The sequence below is a fragment of the Carassius carassius genome, chromosome 24 (genome assembly GCF_963082965.1).
Source record: "Carassius carassius chromosome 24, fCarCar2.1, whole genome shotgun sequence".
NCBI lineage: Eukaryota > Metazoa > Chordata > Actinopteri > Cypriniformes > Cyprinidae > Carassius > Carassius carassius.
In genome coordinates, this window is record NC_081778.1 from 3,591,087 (window position 1) to 3,613,861 (window position 22,775).

Here is a 22,775-nt window from a genome sequence, read left to right on the forward strand (position 1 = left end):
CAAAAATACAAATACAATCTAAAGGCTTGAACATTTGTATTTACATGACGGTCAGCTCTTTAGAGCCTCTATACAGCAGTGGTGTATAAACGAGCGGCTGAACCGTGGCTGGGTAGTGCACTACAAAACAACAGGTCTGATGAGTTGTGTCTGCTTATCTGGTCTGGAACCCTTAATAAACGTACATACACACACACCCTCAGAATATACCGCTGCTTGTTTTTCTGTATCCCTGAGCGGGTCACAAGAGATACTGGAGGCTTTAGAAATGGGTTTCGCGAAGGGAAAAGTGCAGGGAGACACTGATGAGAGATGGGAAACAGAGATCTGTCACAAACAATGAGAAAAACCCAACCACATGCCCATCACAAAGGCAAAGGCATCTCATTCCATCACAGAGTATTCAAGAGAGATCATATTTCTTCCAAAGATCAAAAGGAAAACCAAACAAACATCTATTTTATGCATTTTATTAATATATGGAGCCCCACACATGACATAACTCATTCCCACAGATTCTTAATTCAATGCCACGATTTACACATTTTTTTACTCGATTTAATAAATCATGGCCACGTACTAATTTGTTCCCTAATTTTGTTTTTAACTAAATGAGTAAATAGTGGTCATGATTAAAAAATAATAATAATAATAATGAGTGAATAAATATGTAATTTGTGGCCACAAATAAACATGTTGCAGAAATGAATTCATAGTTCATGGCCATGATATATATATATCCCTCATGTTATGTGTGGGGCTTCATATTAACACAAACTTAGACAATATATATCGTTTTATTAAGATCAGTCTAAATTCTATTCAGTTGAAAAAAAAAATATATATAAATCTATTTAAACACTTTTTATTGTTTTACATTATTATAATGAGACTTGGGTATGAAATTGTCACTAATATTCAAACCAATGAAAATAAATAAATAAATAGGGTTAATTTTCTTTATGCAAACAGTCACATAGTATATTTGTTCTTTTGATGGTGGGAAATATGACCCCCACAAAATTTTCTAGTCAGTTTTCTAGTTTGGGGCAACAGAAAAGGAACATTTTGTGAAAAGCTGGGAAAGAGAGCTACATTTATCCAACAATTGAGTATTTTAATAAATTAACATAATAAAATTAAATACTAAGCTACAGGCAGCCAAACAAATCTCTAAATTACATTTTAAAAGGCAGGTAAGTGTTCATTGCAGTTTATCCAGAATGACAAACTTTAAAATAAAATATCTCAAAAATCACATTATTATTATTATTATTATTATGAGCACTGCAGCCTTTCTAATACATTATACATAAAATACTTCAATGTTTTAATGTGCAGGACGAAGATGACTTCATTACTCATAAACTGTGACAACGGCCTTGCTTCTGAAGTCCCATCGATCTAAAGGGTCTCAAGTTTAAACTCAAGTACAGCATATGGCCGGCCAAAACCTCTTTTTCTTAAATATGGCGAATCTCTATAAGCCGATTTAGATCTTTAAATAATCTTTGAAATAATCGAACAAAACAGCGGGGTTAAAACACTACCGACACTTAAATCAGTATGAGAAGCAACTAAACTACTCTTCCTGATGCCTTAAACTGCCCTGCCTGCTACTCTCCCTTAAAAGTGCATACACTTGGATGAGGAGAGATGCATGCCTATAGCAGAGGTACAGGTGTGTGTGGGATACCCATCTGTACACGGTACAGATGAAGGGTGAGGCCTGAGCCTCTAGGGGGCGCTGCTGCCTCCGTCAGGCACAGCCAAATCCTCTGCCACCATCAGCAGGGCCTCTATGTTGGCCGTGGTGTCTGGACTGAGCAGATCTGAGACATCCATGCCGACCAGGCCATCGCTGGGGGTGATCGGGGTCACTGAAGCGGCCAGGTTCTCCTGCTGGGGCTGAGCGGGGGTCTCTTTGGATGGGCAGCAGGATGGAGGCTCTTCGGGGAGGGCTGGAGGAGCTGGAGGAGGCGATGTGTTCTTCGACTTCTCCTGCGCGGAAGCAGCGCTCTTATCTTTAGCCGAGTCTCTGCAGGCACACTGACACTGACAGGACTCCTCCTGCTTTATGATGATGACCGGCAGACTCAGACCGATCTGCTGCACTGCGGTCCCTGAAACAAGCACAACAGCTAGCTGTGACCGACACTCTCTGTGGTAGAACTGCATGATAATGGGAAAACTGATCTGTGGTTATTTCGCTCAGAAATATAATAGTGATCATTTTCTTTTTATGTTTGATCAGTATTGTTGCACAAATAATGAGAATGACAACATATACTGTATGCATGGTTTATTTCCTGATTTACTATATTTGTCATGCAAATTGACACATTTTCTTAATTATGCAAATAGGTGTTTCTATTACGGCAACACACTCAATTTTGAGATTTTGGGCTATTTGGCTTTACACAGAATGTGTCGTTTCGAAATAAAACATCCAAAATACACTTGTTTAGAAACAAGTTCATTTTATCACACTTGATCTATTTGTGTTGGCAGAGTTCAATCACTTATCTTTAAAGGCCATTTTCTCATAATGAGTCAGAAATACACTGAACTTGACACTTTCCCCTATCTATATACTTGTCACAGTGGGGAGTGGGGGGGGGGGCACCACTAAAGGATAAATAACCAAGGAACACAGATGATCGTGCTTAATCTATCAAGACAAGCAGAAGCTGGAATCGCAATTAAATTAATCATGTTGCCCTATTCTGTTGTCCTTTAAACTTTCATTAAAATCAAGATAATACAACATATAGTCAATCATACCTGAATGTCCACCGACTGGTATGGCTGTTGTAAAAAAGACCTTCTCTACTTTTGGTCCCTGAAAATAAAAGCAGTAGTAATGTCAAAAAATTTAGAAGAATAAATACATTTGTGGCATCAATTCAAACCTGAACTAGATGATTATTAAGATCTACTGCAAAATAATGTAATGCTGAAAATATCAATTTAATATTTGCAATATAATCAAACATTTATATCTGGCAAAATTAACATAATTTGTAAAACACAAAGCAGTGAAATAGGTTTACTTGACCGACCACGCACGCACGCACGCACGCACGCACGCACGCGCACGCGCACACACACACACACACACACACACACACACACACACACACACACACACACACACACACACACACACACACACACACACCATAGCAAATATGATGTGTACCAAAAACAGCAATAAGAACCTATTACAGATTGATCTCACAATGAAGGCCATAATGGTTGAAACAATTCAATTTTAAGTCACTTCATGTTTAAAAGTTGTCAGGCTTCTGTGAATTAGCTGTTGGATTGTGAGGTTCATAGCATCAAATCTTTGGTCAAATCTTCTGGTTTCTACTTGGCTGACAAACTACATTAATAAACTAAAATATGCAAAATAAAGATTCACACTTAAAGTCCACTGCACTTTAAATAATCTGATGATGCAAGATGGGTTTTATCGCATTGCTAACGTTTTAGCACATTGCGAGTGGGTGTTAACATGTTAACATTTTTAACATGTTGACAGAATATTGCAAGTTTTAACTCATTATTAGCATGTTTATACAGTGACATTGCTAGCATGTTTTAACATATTTTTCGCATTTTTCTAACATGTTTTAGCATGTTGATAGCATAGTTCACTGAAAAATGTAACTTCTGTCATCAGGCACTCACCGTCAACCCATACAACTTTCATAAAGCATAACACTAACAAATAAAGATATTTTACTTTTATGATTTCTTTTACAATATCTATATTCACCAAAATGTATAAGCTTCAAAAAGTTAATAAAAAAAACAAAATAAACGTTTTACTTTCACGATTTCTTTTATGTTATCTTTAAGAACTTTCTGAAGTTTTGGTAATGGACTTTCAAGGAAGTGACAGAATTCCCTCAGGCTTCATTGAAAATATCTTAATTTTTATTTTGAAAATAAAGCGGGCTTGGAACGACAAGGACGAGTAAAGGATGACAAAACTGTAATTTCTGGGTGAACTATACCTTTAAGGGTATTAATTTTAACTTTAAGTATTAAGTTTAAGGGCTTAATTGCTAAAATTTTGCTTATAAATTAAGACAAAACATCTCGGGTTACGCAATCTACCATGGTTCCCTTAAAGGGAACAAGACACTGCGCCCTCTAGTGGACACTGAGGGTGCAGTGCGAGTTCCCTTGAAGGGGAACAAAAGACAGAAACATGAAGCTAAATCAAAACTGAAAACCAAAAACACAGATTTAGTTGAATGGTAGACTGCTGCACCTGTTGTTCAGGGTTTTGCTGCGCGCTGGCGGCACTGCTGAGGATCCACTGGAGGTTCTGGTCAGACATGACGATGCTGGGCTGCAGGCCGAGCTGGGGGGCGATAGTGATCGTAGGAGGAGGTGGAGGAGCCAAAGGCACTGTGTGCGTTACTGTCGCCGTCACCTCAGTCGTCACGGTTGGCGCGCTGGAGACTCCGGGCGCGGATGGTGGAGGCACCGGCTGAGCCGTAGAGGTCAATGTCATGTAATGCTGGGCGACTGAGGGTGCAGATGGAGCGGGCACTTCGGGTGAGTGTGATGAGGTGGGTGGAGCACAAGGGAAAGTGGAGCTCAGCAATGAGCTGCTGACAGTGGGAGGAGGTGGGGCAGACTGAGAGGGGAGTGCTGTAGGTGGAGTCTGAGCCTCCAAAGCAGAGGTCGTGATGGAGCTGGATGGGGAAGAGGTGGATGAAGGGGGCTGAGTGGACACTTCTGCAGTAGCTGTCTGAGGTGACGACTCAAGGCCAAAAGACTCTGCTAGGTTATCTGGAGAGACAGAAGCTTGATGTCAGATTGAGGCACTGGATATGTGATGGCTCACTCCTACTATGTAGTACATTTTATCATAAATAAGCTGGTTGAAATGTTAAAGATGGAAATCATGTCATCAACCATTAAGTGAACTTTAAAAAAAGATTGCTAACAAGTTTAATTACACTGTTCCTGGCATGTTTCTTGCATTTTGCTGCCAAGTATTTGTAGGTGTTGTCCCAATTTGCTTACTCCTACACCAAGCCAATTTTCTAGTATCCAAACGTGAATAATGATGTTACATGCTTTAACACATTGTTAGCATGCCTTAACATGCAGTTAACATGTTTCTAGCATTTGTTGTAAAATCTTGCTTTGTTAACATGTTTTATCATATTGCTAGGATGTTTTCAAATTAAAATGTTTTAACATCATTCTTAACATGTTGCAACACATTGTTACTATGTTTTGGCACATTGCTAACATGTCTTAATATGTTGCTACTATGTTTTAAGACATTGCATGTTAGCATATTTAAACACATCTCTGACATGTTTTAGAATGTCACTAACATAATTAAAAAATTGTTAGCTCATTCTCAGTATAGTGTTAGCATGTTTTAACATGTTGTTGCCATGTTTATAACATGTAGCATTATTTAGATGTATAAGTACATTGCAAACGTGAACATGTTGCTAAGATGTTCTATCATGTTATTACCATGTTTTAACATGTATCATTTTTAACACCATATTTTTTTACAGATTGTATGTTTTCACATGTTCCTAACACATTTTTATCACATTGTTGGAATGTTTATAACACATTTAATCCATTGTTGGAATGTTTATAACACATTTTATCACATTGTTGGAATGTTTATAACACGTTTTATCATGTTGCTGCCATGTCTTAACACGTAGCTAACATGTTTTACCATGTTGCTAACATTTTTTTGAAATTCAACATGCTTCTAACATGTTTTAACACATTGCTAGCATGTTTTTAGCATGCGTCTACATACAAAAAATGTTTGCTAACAGATTTATGCATATCAGTTCACTAGATGGCCATCTGCCAAAACATTGAAAACAATTGTATCATTAAAAACGTAACATTCTCACTTTCCACTAGATATTTTCGTCTTCATCTCATCAGCAATTTCGATTTTGGCACTCTCTGCAGCAGCTGACCACTAAGGAGCGATGCGGAGGAGATGTCAGAGGATTAAAACATTAAATTGAACTATTATTAAGCTATTTAACTTTATTGTAATATATTTATTATCCATCACCCACGATCTGACCCGGATGCTCTTTGCTTTACCTAGAACCAAACCTGTAAATAAAGTTAAGACAAAATACCACCTGCCAATAACTTTTTTTTTAGCGGAACAGATGCATAATGCAAAGTGATCTAATAATGGCTTTGACAAACTTGGTCAATAAAAAAAAAATACCACTTTGCCTGTCTGGCAAAACTTTGGGTTTAGACCTAATGAAAAAGGACAGCCAAGAGACACTTTTGAAGCGGTGTGCAGGATTTCTGCTCTTGTAATCCATGCATTAGATAGACAGATGACGAATTTACATCAACATTTGCGTGTACAACATCCTGCAGAATACAATTTATTGCCAATGCCATCACGCACAACTGAACTTGGCAAAACAGCTAGGGAACAACCAACCATGACTGGGGCTTTTGCCAAAAGTACAAAATAAAAGCGTGACTATGAAAGATGAAAGCAGTGTACTTATGCTGAAACTCGCTACCTAGCAAAAGAAATGGTTTCTTTTAATATGGTAGAGAAGAGTGCATTTATGGCCATGCTGCAAACATTTGACAAGCAGTCAATGCTGCCAGCTGCCATGTTGAAATTCTTTTCGAAGACCGCAGTCTCGAAGATGTACAACGACATCAGAGCAAATATTTCAGCAGTGCTGGATGATGTGGAATATTTGGCACTGACAACTGATCCAGCTGCAACAAGATGCTTACATGTCAGTGATCATACAGTATGTCAGCAAAGAATGTACACTGGAATCGAAATGCTTTCAAATAAGCTTCTTGCCAGAAAGCCATACAGCTGACAACCTGGAAGAGGCATTTCGGGAGAGTACACATGACTGGAAAATAGAAGAAAGAAAAATCTCCTGCATAACTACTGATCATGGGGTCAATATTACCGCGGTCCTCAGACAATTAAAATGGCCACGGTTAAATTGTTTGGTCACAACCTGCACATTGTTATAAACAACTCACTTAAAGGTCCCGTTTTTCGTGCTTTTTTGAAGCTTTGATTGTGTTTACAGTGTGCAATATAATGTGTTCATGTTTCGCGTGTAAAAAAACACAGTATTTTTCTCACAATTCACCTATCTGTATACCGCTGTTTTCACTGTCATAAAAACGGGCTGATGACTTCCTTGTTCTATGAAGTCCCTCCTTCAGAAATACGTAACAAGCTCTGATTGTGCTAGCGGTTCCTGTGTTGGGATTCGACACCAGCTGAGCGCACGCGGCCCTCCTGGAAACGCGATTGGACTAGTTTTGGAGTAGTTTTGAGAAGCAAGTGGGCAGGAGCATGTGCTGGAGATGTACTTATAATCACAGGAGCGTTTTTACTGATGAGATGCGCATGAAAAATCGCATTAGATTTTTTTGCACAGCCCTAACATCTAGTTAACAAAGCTAAACAGCGTTGCCCTTTGTTTAATAAGTTACAGAAACTGTTAAACGCACCAACTTAAATAATAAAATACACTTACCGGTTGTGGTCCATAAACAACACCTTCTCCAGACAAAGAGGGAACTGCTCCATCTTTCAAGAATAATCTTTGTGCAAATCCGGCATTAAACTGATTGAGATTGAGAAAGCTGTCCTCAGCAAAATGTGCTGCACATTGTTCCCGAAAATTATAATCTACATGTAAAACTGAGTTAAACATAAATTGTAACCATTAATCTGCATGTACAGTGTCCCTGGGAAGCCCAGACAAAGGTGATTGGACTCAGAGATGAAAATAACAGCGTTTCGACGACATTGCGACAAACACAAACGCAACTCATCCTCTTCTCCGTCTGAGCGCAACATGACCACGCCCCCTGTTTGTGTATTCATGTGGGCGGAGGTTTGTCAAAAAACTGTTTTAGTGACATCATTACTGCAGGAACTAGAGGGATGTAGTCCAAACGGGTTGTTTTTTGTAGGCGAATTCTGTTAAATAAAATATCTCGCTTGGCATTGAACTTTGAGCTTTAGAATTTTACAGATATTATTTATACTCTAACAACAACATTACACACTAACTAAAGTTTAAAACATGGGATCACTAAGAACGGGACCTTTAAGCAGCAGAATGCAAGCCCTGCTCAGGTATTCAGGCTTTTTCGGGCAATCAACACAGCTTTTTCCCACAGGTGGTGCAGGAGATGTGAGCTGAGCAAAGCACAAGAGCAGCTGAAACTCCCTTAGCACTCCTTGATACCTATTACATAATTGCAATAATTTTAATAATTGCAAAAAAGTGTTCCTATATGTAAAACCATAAATGCGCATATAAGGCTACTAAATAGCTCTGCCAATTAAGTTATTTAAATGTTACAATTGCCTATTAGCCTATTATAAGTGTGCGAGCAGACGCACAGACAAACATAACTGACTTGCACAATCCATGTATCATTCATTCAATTAATTTAATTCAGAACCCTATACTAAATACAGGTCCTTCTCAAAAAATTAGCATATTGTGATAAAGTTCATTATTTTCCATAATGTAATGATAAAAATTAAACTTTCCTATATTTTAGATTCATTGCACACCAACTGAAATATTTCAGGTCTTTTATTGTATTAATACTGATGATTTTGGCATACAGCTCATGAAAACCCAAAATTCCTATCTCAAAAAATTAGCATATCATGAAAAGGTTCTCCAAACGTGCTATTAACCTAATCATCTGAATCAACTAATTAACTCTAAACACCTGCAAAAGATTCCTGAGGCTTTAAAAACTCCCAGCCTGGTTCATTACTCAAAACCGCAATCATGGGTAAGACTGCCGACCAGAAGGCCATCATTGACACCCTCAAGCAAGAAGGTAAGAGACAGAAAGAAATTTCTGAACGAACAGGCTGTTCCCAGAGTGCTGTATCAAGGCACCTCAGCGGGAAGTCTGTGGGAAGGAAAAAGTGTGGCAAAAAACGCTGCACAACGAGAAGAGGTGACCGGACCCTGAGGAAGATTGTGGAGAAGGACCGATTCCAGACCTTGGGGGACCTGCGGAAGCAGTGGACTGAGTCAGGAGTAGAAACATCCAGAGCCACCGTGCACAGGCGTGTGCAGGAAATGGGCTACAGGTGCCGCATTCCCCAGGTCTAGCCACTTTTGAACCAGAAACAGCAGCAGAAGCGCCTGACCTGGGCTACAGAGAAGCAGCACTGGACTTTTGGACAAATTTTGCATGTCATTCGGAAATCAAGGTGCCAGAGTCTGGAGGAAGACTGGGGAGAAGGAAATGCCAAAATACCTGAAGTCCAGTGTCAAGTACCCACAGTCAGTGATGGTCTGGGGTGCCATGTCAGCTGCTGGTGTTGTTCCACTGTGTTTTATCAAGGGCAGGGTCAATGCAGCTAGCTATCAGGAGATTTTCGAGCACTTCCTGCTTCCATCTGCTGAAAAGCTTTATGGAGATGAAGATTTCGTTTTTCAGCACGACCTGGCACCTGCTCACAGTGCCAAAACCACTGGTAAATGGTTTACTGACCATGGTATTACGGTGCTAAATTGGCCTGCCAACTCTCCTGACCTGAACCCCATAGAGAAACTGTGGAATATTGTGAAGCGAAAGTTGAGAGACGCAAGACCCAACACTCTGGATGAGCTCAAGGCCGCTATCGAAGCATCCTGGGCCTCCATAACACCTCAGCAGTGCCACAGGCTGATTGCCTCCATGCCACGCCGCATTGAAGCAGTCATTTCTGCAAAAGGATTCCCAACCAAGTATTGAGTGCATAACTGAACATAATTATTTGAAGGTTGACTTTTTTTGTATTAAAAACACTTTTCTTTTATTGGTCGGATGAAATATGCTAATTGTTTGAGACAGGCATTTTGGGTTTTCATGAGCTGTATGCCAAAATCATCAGTATTAAAACAATAAAAGACCTGAAATATTTCAGTTGGTGTGCAATAGGGCTGTCAACGAATATTCTAAATTCGAATATGTATTCGAATAGTTTTAAAAAAACGAATTTCGAAGGTGAAAATTAATATTCAAATAAAAAAAAAATGTGGAAAAAAGGCCCGCGGTAGTAGAGGCGTGGTTGTCTGCTTTGCGAGTGGGCGTGCTAGCGCGCCTGAGGGTTCAGGGACAGGTCACAGCCTCACAGGAGTCTGGCACAGCATCACTGCTGAAAGTTGACGCGACTTCATGGAAGATGCCAGCAAGTGCAGAGCCCTACTCGACCGCAGCAGAGAAAATGAGGTAAAATTGTTGACCCGCGAGATAAAGTTGTATGCAAGCTATTTAAGATACAGTTAGCATACCATTCGACAACTTTTATAAATATATATTACAACAGCCTTTTATAAATTTTCGTGGTTCTTTAGAAATAATGAATGGACAAATGGAGTCTTTAAAAGCCTCAGATGTAAAGTTATTCGCTGTCAAAGTGACGCCAAAATGAATGGGAGTCAATGGAATGCTAAAAGCAGGTGGGGGTTCGCTAGCCAAAGTCGGCGCCCAGGGGTGCTTCAAAAAAATATGAAACCCTGCCCAGTCCCAGTCATAGTTATTAATATTCTGCATTGTAGTTTGTCCTGCTCACACTGTGCGCTGAAGAGATATAACCGTAGTGATACAATGAAGTGCTTGACTCAACCAAACGCATTTTATATCAGGTAAATAATATATCCACGGTATATATACATTGGCTGAAATGTTTTGAAATCACTTGTACCCTACCTGATCGAAAAAATCCAGTCTCTGTCTGTGTCAGTTTGAGTCTTGGTAAAGTTTTAAATACATCACGTGTAAATATCTGCACATGTGTTACCAGTGCTCCATCTGAACGTGTGATAGTTGGAGGGGAATCATGATGCTGGCTTAACTCAACCCAGACATCCTAGTTAACATGTTTCTATCATGTATGAATTTTAAGCACTTGAGAAAATCTCTGAAAGTCTGATATACTCAAAAATAATTCAAATAAAAGACTTCAGTAGATTACACAAAACACTAACAAATGCTTGTTCACTTGTTCAAACCGCGCTACATAACAGGAATGACCCGGTGTTTTTGAACACAGCGAGCTCTAAAGTTCTTGCCTGTGGGTTTTGGGTCGTCCGGGCTGACACTGTTCTCAGGACTCTGGAACATCAGCTCAAAGATTCGTATGGGGGTGACGCTGTTCAGATCCAAACCCTGAGACTGAGACATGAACATGTGCTGAGATGAACTCGTATCTGAGAGACGACTGAAAACAGCTCTGTGTAAATGAGGACGTCACTCACATTGTGGTTCTCCTGGAGCTCAGAGTCTGTGGAAATGAGGCTCAAATCACTGAGGCACAGCGAGTGATTCCCATCCTGCAATAGAACAAGTACAACAGTACCAATTAAGACCACTGTCCTGAAGCAGCCATGTAACAAAGCAGTGTGTGACTGTGTGAGCGCGCACCTCTGACAGCGGATGACTGCTCATGGAGAACGATGGGCCTTTATCATGACCCCGAATGTGACTCTTCAGGCTGTACTGAGAGCTGAAGGTCTTCTCACAGCCATCGCTCGGACAGAAAAACGGCTTCTCTCCTGGAACAGAAAAAGAGACCATAAGAGAAGAACTGCAGAAGTTCATTTTACAGACATCCGAACCAGATTTTTACCATGCATCACTGTAGTATTACTGCAATTTTTATTTATAGAGTTGCAATTAGTTTTGATTTTTATTTTAGTAAAAGTATTGCTAAAGCATTTTAAGTGTCTCCTCTATACTGTCCGTACCTCTATCTGCATCAATAACACTAATTTTATTTTACAAGTAAGATGGCTTTTATCCTCAGCAAGGCTGCATCCATTTGGTTAAAAAATACAGTAAGATTTGAACTATTACTACAATTTAATACAAAATTATTACAAACTTGTTTCTATTTTAATACAGTTAAAAATGTAATTATTGCGGTGACAAAAGCTGTATTTCCAGCATCATTCCTCCAGTATTCAGGGTCACACGATCCTTCAGAAATCATTCATGCTCAAGAAACATTTCAGATTCTTATCAATGAGCTGCTGCAGAAAATACAAAACTGGCTAGTATGACCTCTGTAAGAGATTAACCCTGTAAAGCCAGATGAAATAATGAAATATTGGTCAGATATGTTTTATTTTTTAAAAGGAACCTTAAAAGAGTAAAAGAGAAGTGTTTCTACAGAAGTGTTGAGTATAATATTTGATTTATCAGGCTTCTATGGAGCTCATATTCAAAGCTCAGTTTTATTTAGAGGCCCAGTCTGAGCAAAAATACTCAATTCGGGGCACTTGCTAATATAATATTTATATGGCCAAAGACTAAGATGAAACTCTGAAAGGTTGAAATTCGTTATAACATTACAGTAAACTACTTACATAAAATGATACAAATATCAGTTATATGAGATACAAATGTTTAGTTTGTGATCAAAGCTCTGTAGTTTCAAAACATATAATGCAATGCAGTACAATGGTGACTGAGAGATGAACAAATAAACGTTCCTCAAAAGCCAGATGATCTTATATGACCATGATATAAAAAAAAAAAAAAAAAAAAAAAAAGATTTCTGGATAATGAAGTAAAGTTAAATTGCTTCCGTCCAGTGAGTGTTTATCTTGAAACAATCCTAACAATTAAAAAATTATTCTTATGTTGACTTTATAAAATTCAGGAAAGATTTCACAGCAAAAAGTCACGTGAACCACAAGCTGAACTTTTACTATTACACTAAAAGGCCTTTTTCTTGCTGAATAAGTATAAATGATTGATCAGACAACAGAAGGCATGCGGTAGATTGTGCAGCAAGCTGAATTAGGTAAAGTTTGATTATGTTATTAAATTAGAGGCCTTAGAAATACGAATTAAATATGATACAGTAGGCTTTAGAGGGTTAAAGAAGTTTTACGATTTTGTTAGTGTACTACTTTCATTTTGAGTTGATTTATGGGACAGACTGCCAGTTTCTTACCAGTATGTGTCCGTACATGTGTCTTCAGGTGATGACTAGCAGCGAAAGCCTTACCACAGCCATCGTGATCACACCTGCAGACACGAACGCAATAGCACCTCAATCTTTACTAACATGCAAACACAAGTTATGACTGCAGTGTCCAGCGGTGTTAAAAAGCAGAGCACTGTCTCACTGACACTTGCTGCACGTCTAAGTTAAACGCTCTGATCAGGTGCTGTACAAATCAAACAGGTTTCCTCACCGGAAAGGCTTTTCCCCCGTGTGTGTGCGGATGTGCTTCCTCAGGTCACTGAGTGTGGTGAAGTACTTGGTGCATCCCTCTGATTCACAGTTGAACGTCTTCCCCGTGTGCAGCCTCTGGTGTGCTTTCAGTCTGACGAGAGCAACACAGTAATCAAGCAGCGATCAGGTTTAGTCAGTGAGCAGACACCTTCACACAGAGTACAAATTCATTCATAATGTATGGCAGAACAAATCATGAAAATTGTTTCTTTTTTAAGCAAACGCTTTGAAGTACCGTAACTAGATGCGGTTCACCAAGTTTCAAGCAACAAGAAAGGGCTGGGTTTACAATATTGATTAATGCATTTTAATCAATCTTCACTTTAATGATGCTGATATTGATTCTTGGATCAAGTATTCAAAAAATACTACACACACACACACACACACACACACACAACTACATATATATATATATTTGAAACTGAACTGTGAAATCTGTCGAGACCCAGCTTGTGATGTGACACAGACAATCATAAGATATTTCATGTTTATTATACGTTTGTGAAAAGAGTGTGATTTCAGTCTGAAAAATCAAATCCAAGAAACCAATAAAACTCTTTGTTTGGTGGTGCTGTAGCTGCTTAGGACCTAAAGATTTCAGATTTATCAGTCGTGTAAATACATATCTGATGTTTGCAAGGCATTAGTGAAAAGAGGCTGACAGGAAGTGTGTGACGGCAGATCTGTGATCCAGTGAGACCCGCACGCTGTGATCAATACAAAAATGCATTCGCTGTCTAACAGCAAAGCCCACAATGCTAAGCAGCTACTTAAGCGTGTATTTGTTAAATATATGAACAGTGTTTGATCTTCAAATTCACCTGTAGAGAGTGTTGAAGGCTTTCTCACAGCCCTGGACGTCACACTCAAAGGGCTTCTCTTTCGTGTGGACTCGGACGTGGATCTTCAGGCTGTAGGACGTGAGGAAGGCTTTGCCACAGCCCTGCTGGTTACACACAAACGTGTATTCACCGCGGTGCGTCTTCTGATGCGTGCGCAGGTTTCCCGCCGTGCTGTAGGTGCGTGTACAGCCCTCGAACATGCATTGGTATCGCTTCACCTGAGAGATGGATAGAAAGAGCCAATGGTCACAAAGAGATGGACAGGAAATCATCTACAATGGAGAACAAAAAGCATGACTCGGATGAACATAATTCATTTTCGCCAAACTACCACAAAACAACATTCTCTCACAGATGCCAGGCTCTACCACGAACAAAACATATCAGATCTCAAATATACATGCAGTAGAATGACAAATTGATCAATTAACATTTCTTTCCAATCAATTTATTTCACTCAAATGAAACTTTTCTGAAAATGATGAGTTTGTTTGATTATCAGAACAGATTAGGAGAATAAAAACATCCCACTACTCCAGTCCATCAGTTAATGTCTTGTGAAGTGAGAAGCTCGGTGGTTGTGAGAAACAACTTCATCAAGATGTTTTTAACAAAGTGCCACTTCATGTTGTTTTACCATGGAAATAATTATTATGGATTGAGGACTTCTAGCCGAGAGCAATGGTTTTAACGTAGCTCCTTACAAACACGCAGCTTTTCACTTCTCCAGACATTAACTGATGGACTGGAGTGCTGTGGATTATTGTGATGTTTTCATCAGCTCTCATTCTGACGGCACCCATTCACTGCAGAGCATCCTTTCGTGATGTAATACAACATTTCTCTAAATCTGTTCCAATGAAGAAACAAAACCCATTTACATTGTGAATGAGCAGATTTTCATTTTGGGGTGAACTATTCCCTGTAGTGATGTAGGCTAGTGGTTAACTCACATGCTGTTACCCATCCTGTGGTGCTCATGTGTACAACATGACATCAAATCCGGCTCATGACATTTCCCAATCCACCCACTTCTTCTCTCTTAATTTCCTGTCACAGTACTGGCCAATGTTTGCCATACTACTGATACAACTTCTCCAGCATGCAGTCTTTTGTTACTGTATTTATGATCAAATAAATGCAGCCTTAGTGAGCAGAAGAGACTTCTTTCAAAGACATTAAAACATGTTAATGGCCCCAAACTTTTGAAAAAAACAAATAAGTTAATCGACTTAATTAACAATCAAGATTACAATATCAGGAGTTATTATTTTATTCTGTGTGAAGAATTCAGATCAAATATTTCATAAGCTGCCAACAGTGGATCAAAGCGTGTCCAGCTGTGTTTGGGGGACACTGCACACTATGAGCAGTTTACGTGTGACTCTCTGTGTGTGTGTGTGTGTGTGTGAGTGTGTGTGTGTGTGTGTGTGTTTGAGCAGCAAAAAGACGCTCTTTCACATCAAGCCACTGATCAGTATTCAGTAGCAGGATCTTGTCATACAGACGTCTCTGTTCCCAGGAGCAAAGGACATCAGACCATGAGATAATGCTGATCTCTCTCTCTCTCTCTCTCTGTTTATAACAGGCAAACACACAGACAAACTACACAATACACATCAGGAATATACAAACACACCTTCATTCATTTGTTCTGGAAATGTCCCACCCACTTTAAGGCTAAAATCTAGCACAAATCTAACTTTCATCCTCAGATATTTTGTATTTGTCCTACTATTTGTGAACTTCAATGTCTCATCAGATTATTTGCTTCTGACCATGTGGTCTCACTGCACTCTTAGCTCTACAATCTCCTCGTTTTCATACAATGCTGCACATAATCAACACATTGTAATATTTTTTAACTAATGCCATGGGTCAAACACATTGTCCGTTGATGATAAATTAATATTTTGATTAATTGATGATTAATTAGTTAACCATTTAGGTTCCTAATCAAATCAATAAACAATAATATTCTGTTTCAACAACAACAAAAAAGCACTCAGAAGTTTGGCATCAATAAAGGTTTTTTTCTTAAAGAAATGAATGCTTTTATTGTACAAAGACACAATCAACTGATCAAAGATACAGTAAAGACATTTATGATGCTACAAAAGATTTCTATTTCAAATAAACTAGGCCACATTTTAAATGTCATTTTAAAATATACTTAAATAGAAACAACTATGTTACATTTCAATAATATTTAACAATAATTTAGGTTTTTACTATATAAAAAAACCTGCTATATAAAAACTGCTATATATGTACTATATAAAATCTAACAAGCCCCACACTTTTGAACAGTAGCGAATATGAATATTTTACTTTTAACATACACTGAAAAATGCAAAAAAAGAAATTAAAATTGCAACAACGAAAAAATGATCTTGAATATTATTATTAAAAATGATATATATATTTCAGTGTCTTATGCATGTGAAAATAACCTCTTGAAAAACATCTGATTTGATCATAATATTGTAACACTGTGGCTGAGCTCTCGTACATTAATAACATCTTCAATCATTCTCTGAATACAATGGCAAGAATTAAGAGCTCATGTAACACGATAAGACAAACAGAAAGACAACTACCAACATAATGTCAAAGTATTTAGGGTTATTACGAGACAAAGCCATGTAGATGTGAAGAATGACTTTTCAGTGTGTGTGTGTGCGTGCGTGCGTGTGTGTGTGTGTGTGTGTGTGTGTGTGTGTATATACGCGTGGTACAATGGTCAATAAAAGCCGGTCATTTGCAAGTTTGTGTAATGCAAATAAACCACCTGGAGCCATTTGTTGCAATCAAACTGATCTATTTCTGCTTCGCGGTGGCCATTCCACATGAGTAATAATACACACATTATGACACTTTTGAATGTTTTGTGTTTGCATCTTCAGCCTGTTCAGCATGACATCATTACAAATATCTTTCAGCTTCATAGTCAATCTATCACATACAGGCTCGGAGACTGAATGCCTTTATAATGTGTTTAGAACAAAATGGATGCGGCAGGAACTGGCTCAGATCTCCCAAAAACACACTGCTTGAGTTTAAAGATCTACTAGTGATGCACAAACTTTCCGAAGTAGCTCAGCCTTTACTTTGTGCACATACTGTGGGTGTGGTGTAACAAGTGAACCTGTCAGCAGTGTGGACACACTTCACTGATGCTACAGCAGCGAAACTGAGAGAACATGTCAACTCCCCAAATCTAATCAGCAAAACTTTAGTTCACTTTTTAGTTTTCAACTACAAAAGATAAATTACAGTTTCTGTGTTTTGGTAAAAAAAAAAAAAAAAAAACTTTTAATTTCCACTTTAATTAGTTTTAATTTAAAGTTACTTTTTAATTCAAAATTACTTTTAATTTTTATCATTTTAACTTAAACAATAAGCCTCTATTTGCCAAACAATGAAAGAATTGTTAAATAATTTATGTCTTCCTTTGATTATCACGGTTTTGATAATACATCTGTTTTAAATCATAAATAAGAGAATCCACACAAACTAAAACAGACAATTTCTGGAAAAGAAAAACATATTTTACAGGTCCTTATTATTGTTCAATTTTATTAAATTTGTTTAAGTTGTAGGAATGGATTTAATTAAACATGCTTTTTTATTATTAATGTTTAAAAAAACACTAAACAGAATTAAATTGTATCTCATAGGGCACTATTGCCGTTGACATTCAATTAGTTTAAAATAAAAAACATGGAAAACATGGAATTTGGAACAAAATAAAACATTATAAGATTGTTATAGCCTTATGAATTCAATTAATTAGACATGCTCTTTGATTATTAAAATTGAACAAAACCATCAAAATGAAATCTTGAAAAAATAAAAAATGGAAAACACTGAATTCAGGGGGGAAATATAATAAAATGGAATTTAGGCTCAAATAACTGAATTCAATCAGTTTTTATGGAAGCACATGGGTAGCGATATTCAATTTGCTATGTAATATGCAAAATGACAATGCAATATGTAAAATGACAATGCATTTCTGTATTTACATTTACATTTTCCGATACATTTGTGCAACGTTTGGTGCAAAATGAAAATGAAAATTAAATTACATAATTTTCATTTGCCATTTCATACACCAGTTTTAATATGTAAAATGAAAACTAATTTTAACGCTTTATAAGTTGCAAAATTAAAATGAAAATGTATTACAGAAATGATATGTATAAAATGTTCAAGCAAAAACTGTGGCAAAATGATCATTTAAATGCTATTTTTCTTAAATGCATTAACACTCACAGTCAAGACACTTACGATTGCATTTTCATTCAATGTCCCGCAATGAATGTAGCAAAATTCAATGTGCACATTGAAAATGCATTACGAGCCGATCACGTGTCCGCCCCCTCGCGCCATGTCAATCACTGCGTGAACAAGGCGGGGCTTGCAGAAGGTCAAGAGACTCGAGACTCAAGAGGATTCAAGTGAGAGAACATGGACAAGACAGTTGGTCCTTGTGCGTTTTGATCATTTCAGTTTATGGCTTTAATATTTCATTCGCACTGGTAGGCGGGGCTGAAATAGGGCTGTGACGGTGGCTGATTTTTACCACCGCGGTAGTCATGGACCAACAACCGCCGGTGGCGCGGTGTTTGAAAAAAATAAAATAAATAAATAAAATAAAATAATAATAATAAATATAAATATAAATATATATATATATATATATATATATAAATTTATAAATATATTAGTGTCAAAATTTGCTCGTTAACGAAGGCGATAATTTTTTTCCAGTTTAACGTATTCAAATTATTTTACGTAGGGCCGGGGATGGCCACCGACTCACAACTGCTGCTTCTGTCACATTTTCTCAAGACAAGAAGTGAATTTATTCAGTCGCAGACTCGCAGAATGACTGAACAGGAAACGTTTCAGACACGCGCTCCACTTCACTTTATTATCAGGTGCAAGTTAAGCGAGCGCGGACGGTCCTGTGCTCAAAGGCGGCGCGCGCTTCCTTTGTGCGTATCCTTTCATATCAAACTGCGAAATAAACTATGTGCAAGCAGTGTCGTGGTCAGTTAATTCATGGAATTACCAAAAAAGGTGATTAAAGCTGACTTAAACTGTGCATGCATGTAATATATTTTATATATATTATATACAGGATATATTTATATGTATGCACGTCTAGAAATCAGCCCAGCACTGTCTCACTCCTCTAACACATCCTATTTAACTCGTCAGTTAGTGTTTATTTGAGCACTTCTGTCAGTGAACGCCACCTGCAAAACACTAAAATAAATATCAAAGAAATAATTCAGTTAAACAAGAAAGTAGCCTAAATAAGAAAGTTAAATACACCCTGTCTAACGGACGCGAGCGACGCAGCGCGACAAAATACTCATTATAATCAGTGATGCTACACTGGATGCAGCACAACACGACATGATAAATCCCCGTCCGGTCTGTGATGTAGGCTACTGACACAGAGTTCAAATGTCCTGTATAGACACTAGACAGACTAAACCTGTCGCAACGCGGTTGTGTTGCGTCCGGTTTACTTTTCCGCCACCAAGCAAGCTCAATAACTAACTCCTCATCTGCACGTGCTCTCTTTGAAATAGGAATCGTTGCCATATTTCTTGTTACCATCGTTTATTCATCGCTGTCTCGTTTGTATTTGGCCAGTTTGGAGAAAGCCTCACCAAACCTGACCAGCCAGCGTTTGCGATCACGAAAACTTGTGCAAACGCTGATGGGTGACATGAATGCAGATGATTCCAGATCGGTGATGCGGTATTTGCTTTCCCAACAAGATCCATCGCCCAACACTAAATTAATTTGCTGAATGCATAAACTGTATTTTCCTGCGCTCAAATCTGCATATCTAAAGGAAACGCTGTGTTTGAGGTAATTTGTTAATAACCCTAGACTTAGAATTTGCAACTATTACAGTTATTACACTTATATACAAAACTTTTTATTATGCTTGCTATAGAGTTTGTGACGTCACGTGCACTACCGCCGGTGGCAGTAGACAACCGCGGTAGCAACCGACCACCGCGGTGACGCGGTTGTCACGGCAACCGTCACAGCCCTAGGCTGAACCGCTGCTTTCATCTGATTGGTCGAATCACTGTAGCACTGTAATGTCTGAAACCACCGCTCACTGTTAATTAGAATAATATTTGAATCAGATGATGCTGGCCACATAATTCGTGACATCAGTGAGCTGTTAATGCACTAACCACTTGGATTTTATCTTGGTTAAAACTTATGGAAGCACATGGGTAGCGATATTCAATTTGGAATGTAATATGCAAAATGACAATGCAATATTGGAAAATGAAAATGTAAATACAGAAATGCATTGTCATTTTACATATTGCATTGTCATTTTGCATATTACATTCCAAATTGAATATCGCTACCCATGTGCTTCCATAAGTTTTAACCAAGATAAAATCCAAGTGGTTAGTGCATTAACAGCTCACTGATGTTTAGTACGAGCGGAGGAAGGCTAATGTGAAGTCATGTGGAAACACACCCATCACAGCTCATCTGATGTGCTTCCACTGAACAAGCAGATCTTAACCGGTACAACCAGATTCAACACAAACAAAACAACCAGGGTCCTCATTTTAAAGAGACAGTTCACCCATAAAGAAACACTATGTCATTAATTACTCACCCTCGAGTCATTCCAAACCCGGAGGACCTCCGTTCATCTATCTATCAACACTTATTAAGATATTTCTGCACAGACAGTAAGGGAACTACCAGAAACATAAGGACATGATTAAACCAGTCCATGTGACATCAGTGCTTCAGTCATAATGTTATGACTTTTTGACTTTATTTACCAATTTCTTCTTTTCCGGTCAGTCTCCAGCACACCATTCACAAGAGCACCAAGACCATTTTAACCATGTCCTCAGTATGTTTCTGGGCCTTCAATGTTTCAGTCGCATTGCAGTCTATGCAGGATCAGAAAGCTCTGGGATTTCATCACTAAACTCTTAATTTGGGTTCTGAAGACAGGTTTGGAGCAGCATGAGGGTGAGTAATGAATGACAGAATTGTCATTTTTGGGTGAACCATCCCTTTCTGTATATAGCTGCTCACCTCTCTCTGCTTGGTCTCGGGGCACTCGGAGTGAAGCGTCAGCGTTGCACCCTCGATGTTTCGTGGCATAGGGGTGGACCCCGGGTTAATGATGAACTGTATCTGGTCTGGTGAGATGGTGTGGTGTATGTATCCCTGTGACATGCCCTCCGGGTCCCCCATGAAGGCCAGAGAGCCCTCGTCCCCCTCACACTCTCCCTCCTGGAGGAAGGACATGCCGTCCTCCTCGCCCTCCTCGTCCAGGCGGATGGGGTCCTGCTCGATTAGCACGGTGGTGCGATCGTAGACCCTCCCCGAGGACGACGAGGGTCCCGAGATTATGCCGTCGTCTTTGTCATAGTCGGCCATCTTGTCCTCATCTTCCTCCTCATGTCCCAGTTTGTCCACTTCCTCTTCCTCGTCCTCAAAGAGCATGGCTGTCACCGTGAGAGGGCCATTCTCTCCCATGATCCTGATGGAGGAGCTCAGTCCTGGGCGTGTGTCCTCGTGCTTGCTTCTGTTGCGGCTGGAACAAGTTTAAAGAGATTAAACACAATCTTCATAATACACAATATCAGCTAATCGAATGGAAAACAGGATTGATCGGCCTGAACCAAGAACTGAACTGGCAACTCACTTCTGCTGTCACTGCATAGTGCTGTCACTGTAAGTTAATACTGAAACTATTAACAATTATTTTTGGTAATTAAAATAAAAGAAAAACTTAAAACACAAGTACAGTTGACAAATACAGTTGAAATAATAAATATCAATGAAAAACTTAAAAAAAAAACTATTAAAAATCATTTTCAGTAAATGAAATAAAGTTGAAATAAAATAGGATATAAATATCAAAAGAAAAACAAAAACTTAAAATTAAAACTAAATTAAAACTAAACAAAAATATAAAAAACGAATAAAATGACAAGCACATAAAACTAATTAAAATTAAAATTCAATTAAATTTAAAATAACAAAATACAAGGTTAAATCAAAATATGAAGAAATGCAATAATAGAAAGTTATAAATAGTAAAATAACTTTTTTTGAATCGTTATAATAACCGCAGGTCCTCTTTGTTAAATGAGGAAATGTCAAGAACTATTATTGTGTGCATTATCAAGAAATAAAAATGCTAATTTGTAAGTTTCTGTACATTTAAACCAGCATAATTACTATGAAAATGACATATCCGTTTTACAGTATGGTTGTAATAAATTGTATTTTAATATAAATGTCAAACAATGTAATGTTTTGGAAAATCAATAGCGTGTCTCGCACTATCACGAGAAACTAGGACAATGCAGGGAAACTATTCTTTGCTGGTGTTAGAGTAACAACAAAACAATCAGGGTAAAGGTGCATGTGTGAACTAAAACTACTGCTGCAATGAAACTATTACAAATACACACACAATGATCAATCTGAAACAAATGAACCAGACACACCGGCAGTGTCGCAAAACCTAGCTGAGCAGACTACCTAGACAGCACTTTGGACATCAACATAATGGTCTGAGTCAACATCTCTGATGCCTGACA

General features: G+C 38.3%; 1 protein-coding gene across 1 annotated transcript; it reads right to left on the reverse strand.

The window, feature by feature from the left end:
• Positions 1 to 1,257: 1,257 nt before the first annotated feature.
• On the reverse strand, positions 1,258 to 21,758 carry LOC132102729 (metal regulatory transcription factor 1-like). Its single transcript, XM_059507354.1, has 10 exons — positions 21,256 to 21,758; positions 14,125 to 14,363; positions 13,260 to 13,391; positions 13,016 to 13,089; positions 11,479 to 11,609; positions 11,313 to 11,387; positions 11,127 to 11,229; positions 4,286 to 4,812; positions 2,785 to 2,842; positions 1,258 to 2,123 (listed from the first exon to the last, which is right to left on the reverse strand). The coding sequence occupies exons 1-10, from the start codon at positions 21,700 to 21,702 to the stop codon at positions 1,738 to 1,740; spliced, it is 2,172 nt and encodes a 723-aa protein (XP_059363337.1). The 5' UTR covers positions 21,703 to 21,758; the 3' UTR covers positions 1,258 to 1,737.
• Positions 21,759 to 22,775: the final 1,017 nt, after the last annotated feature.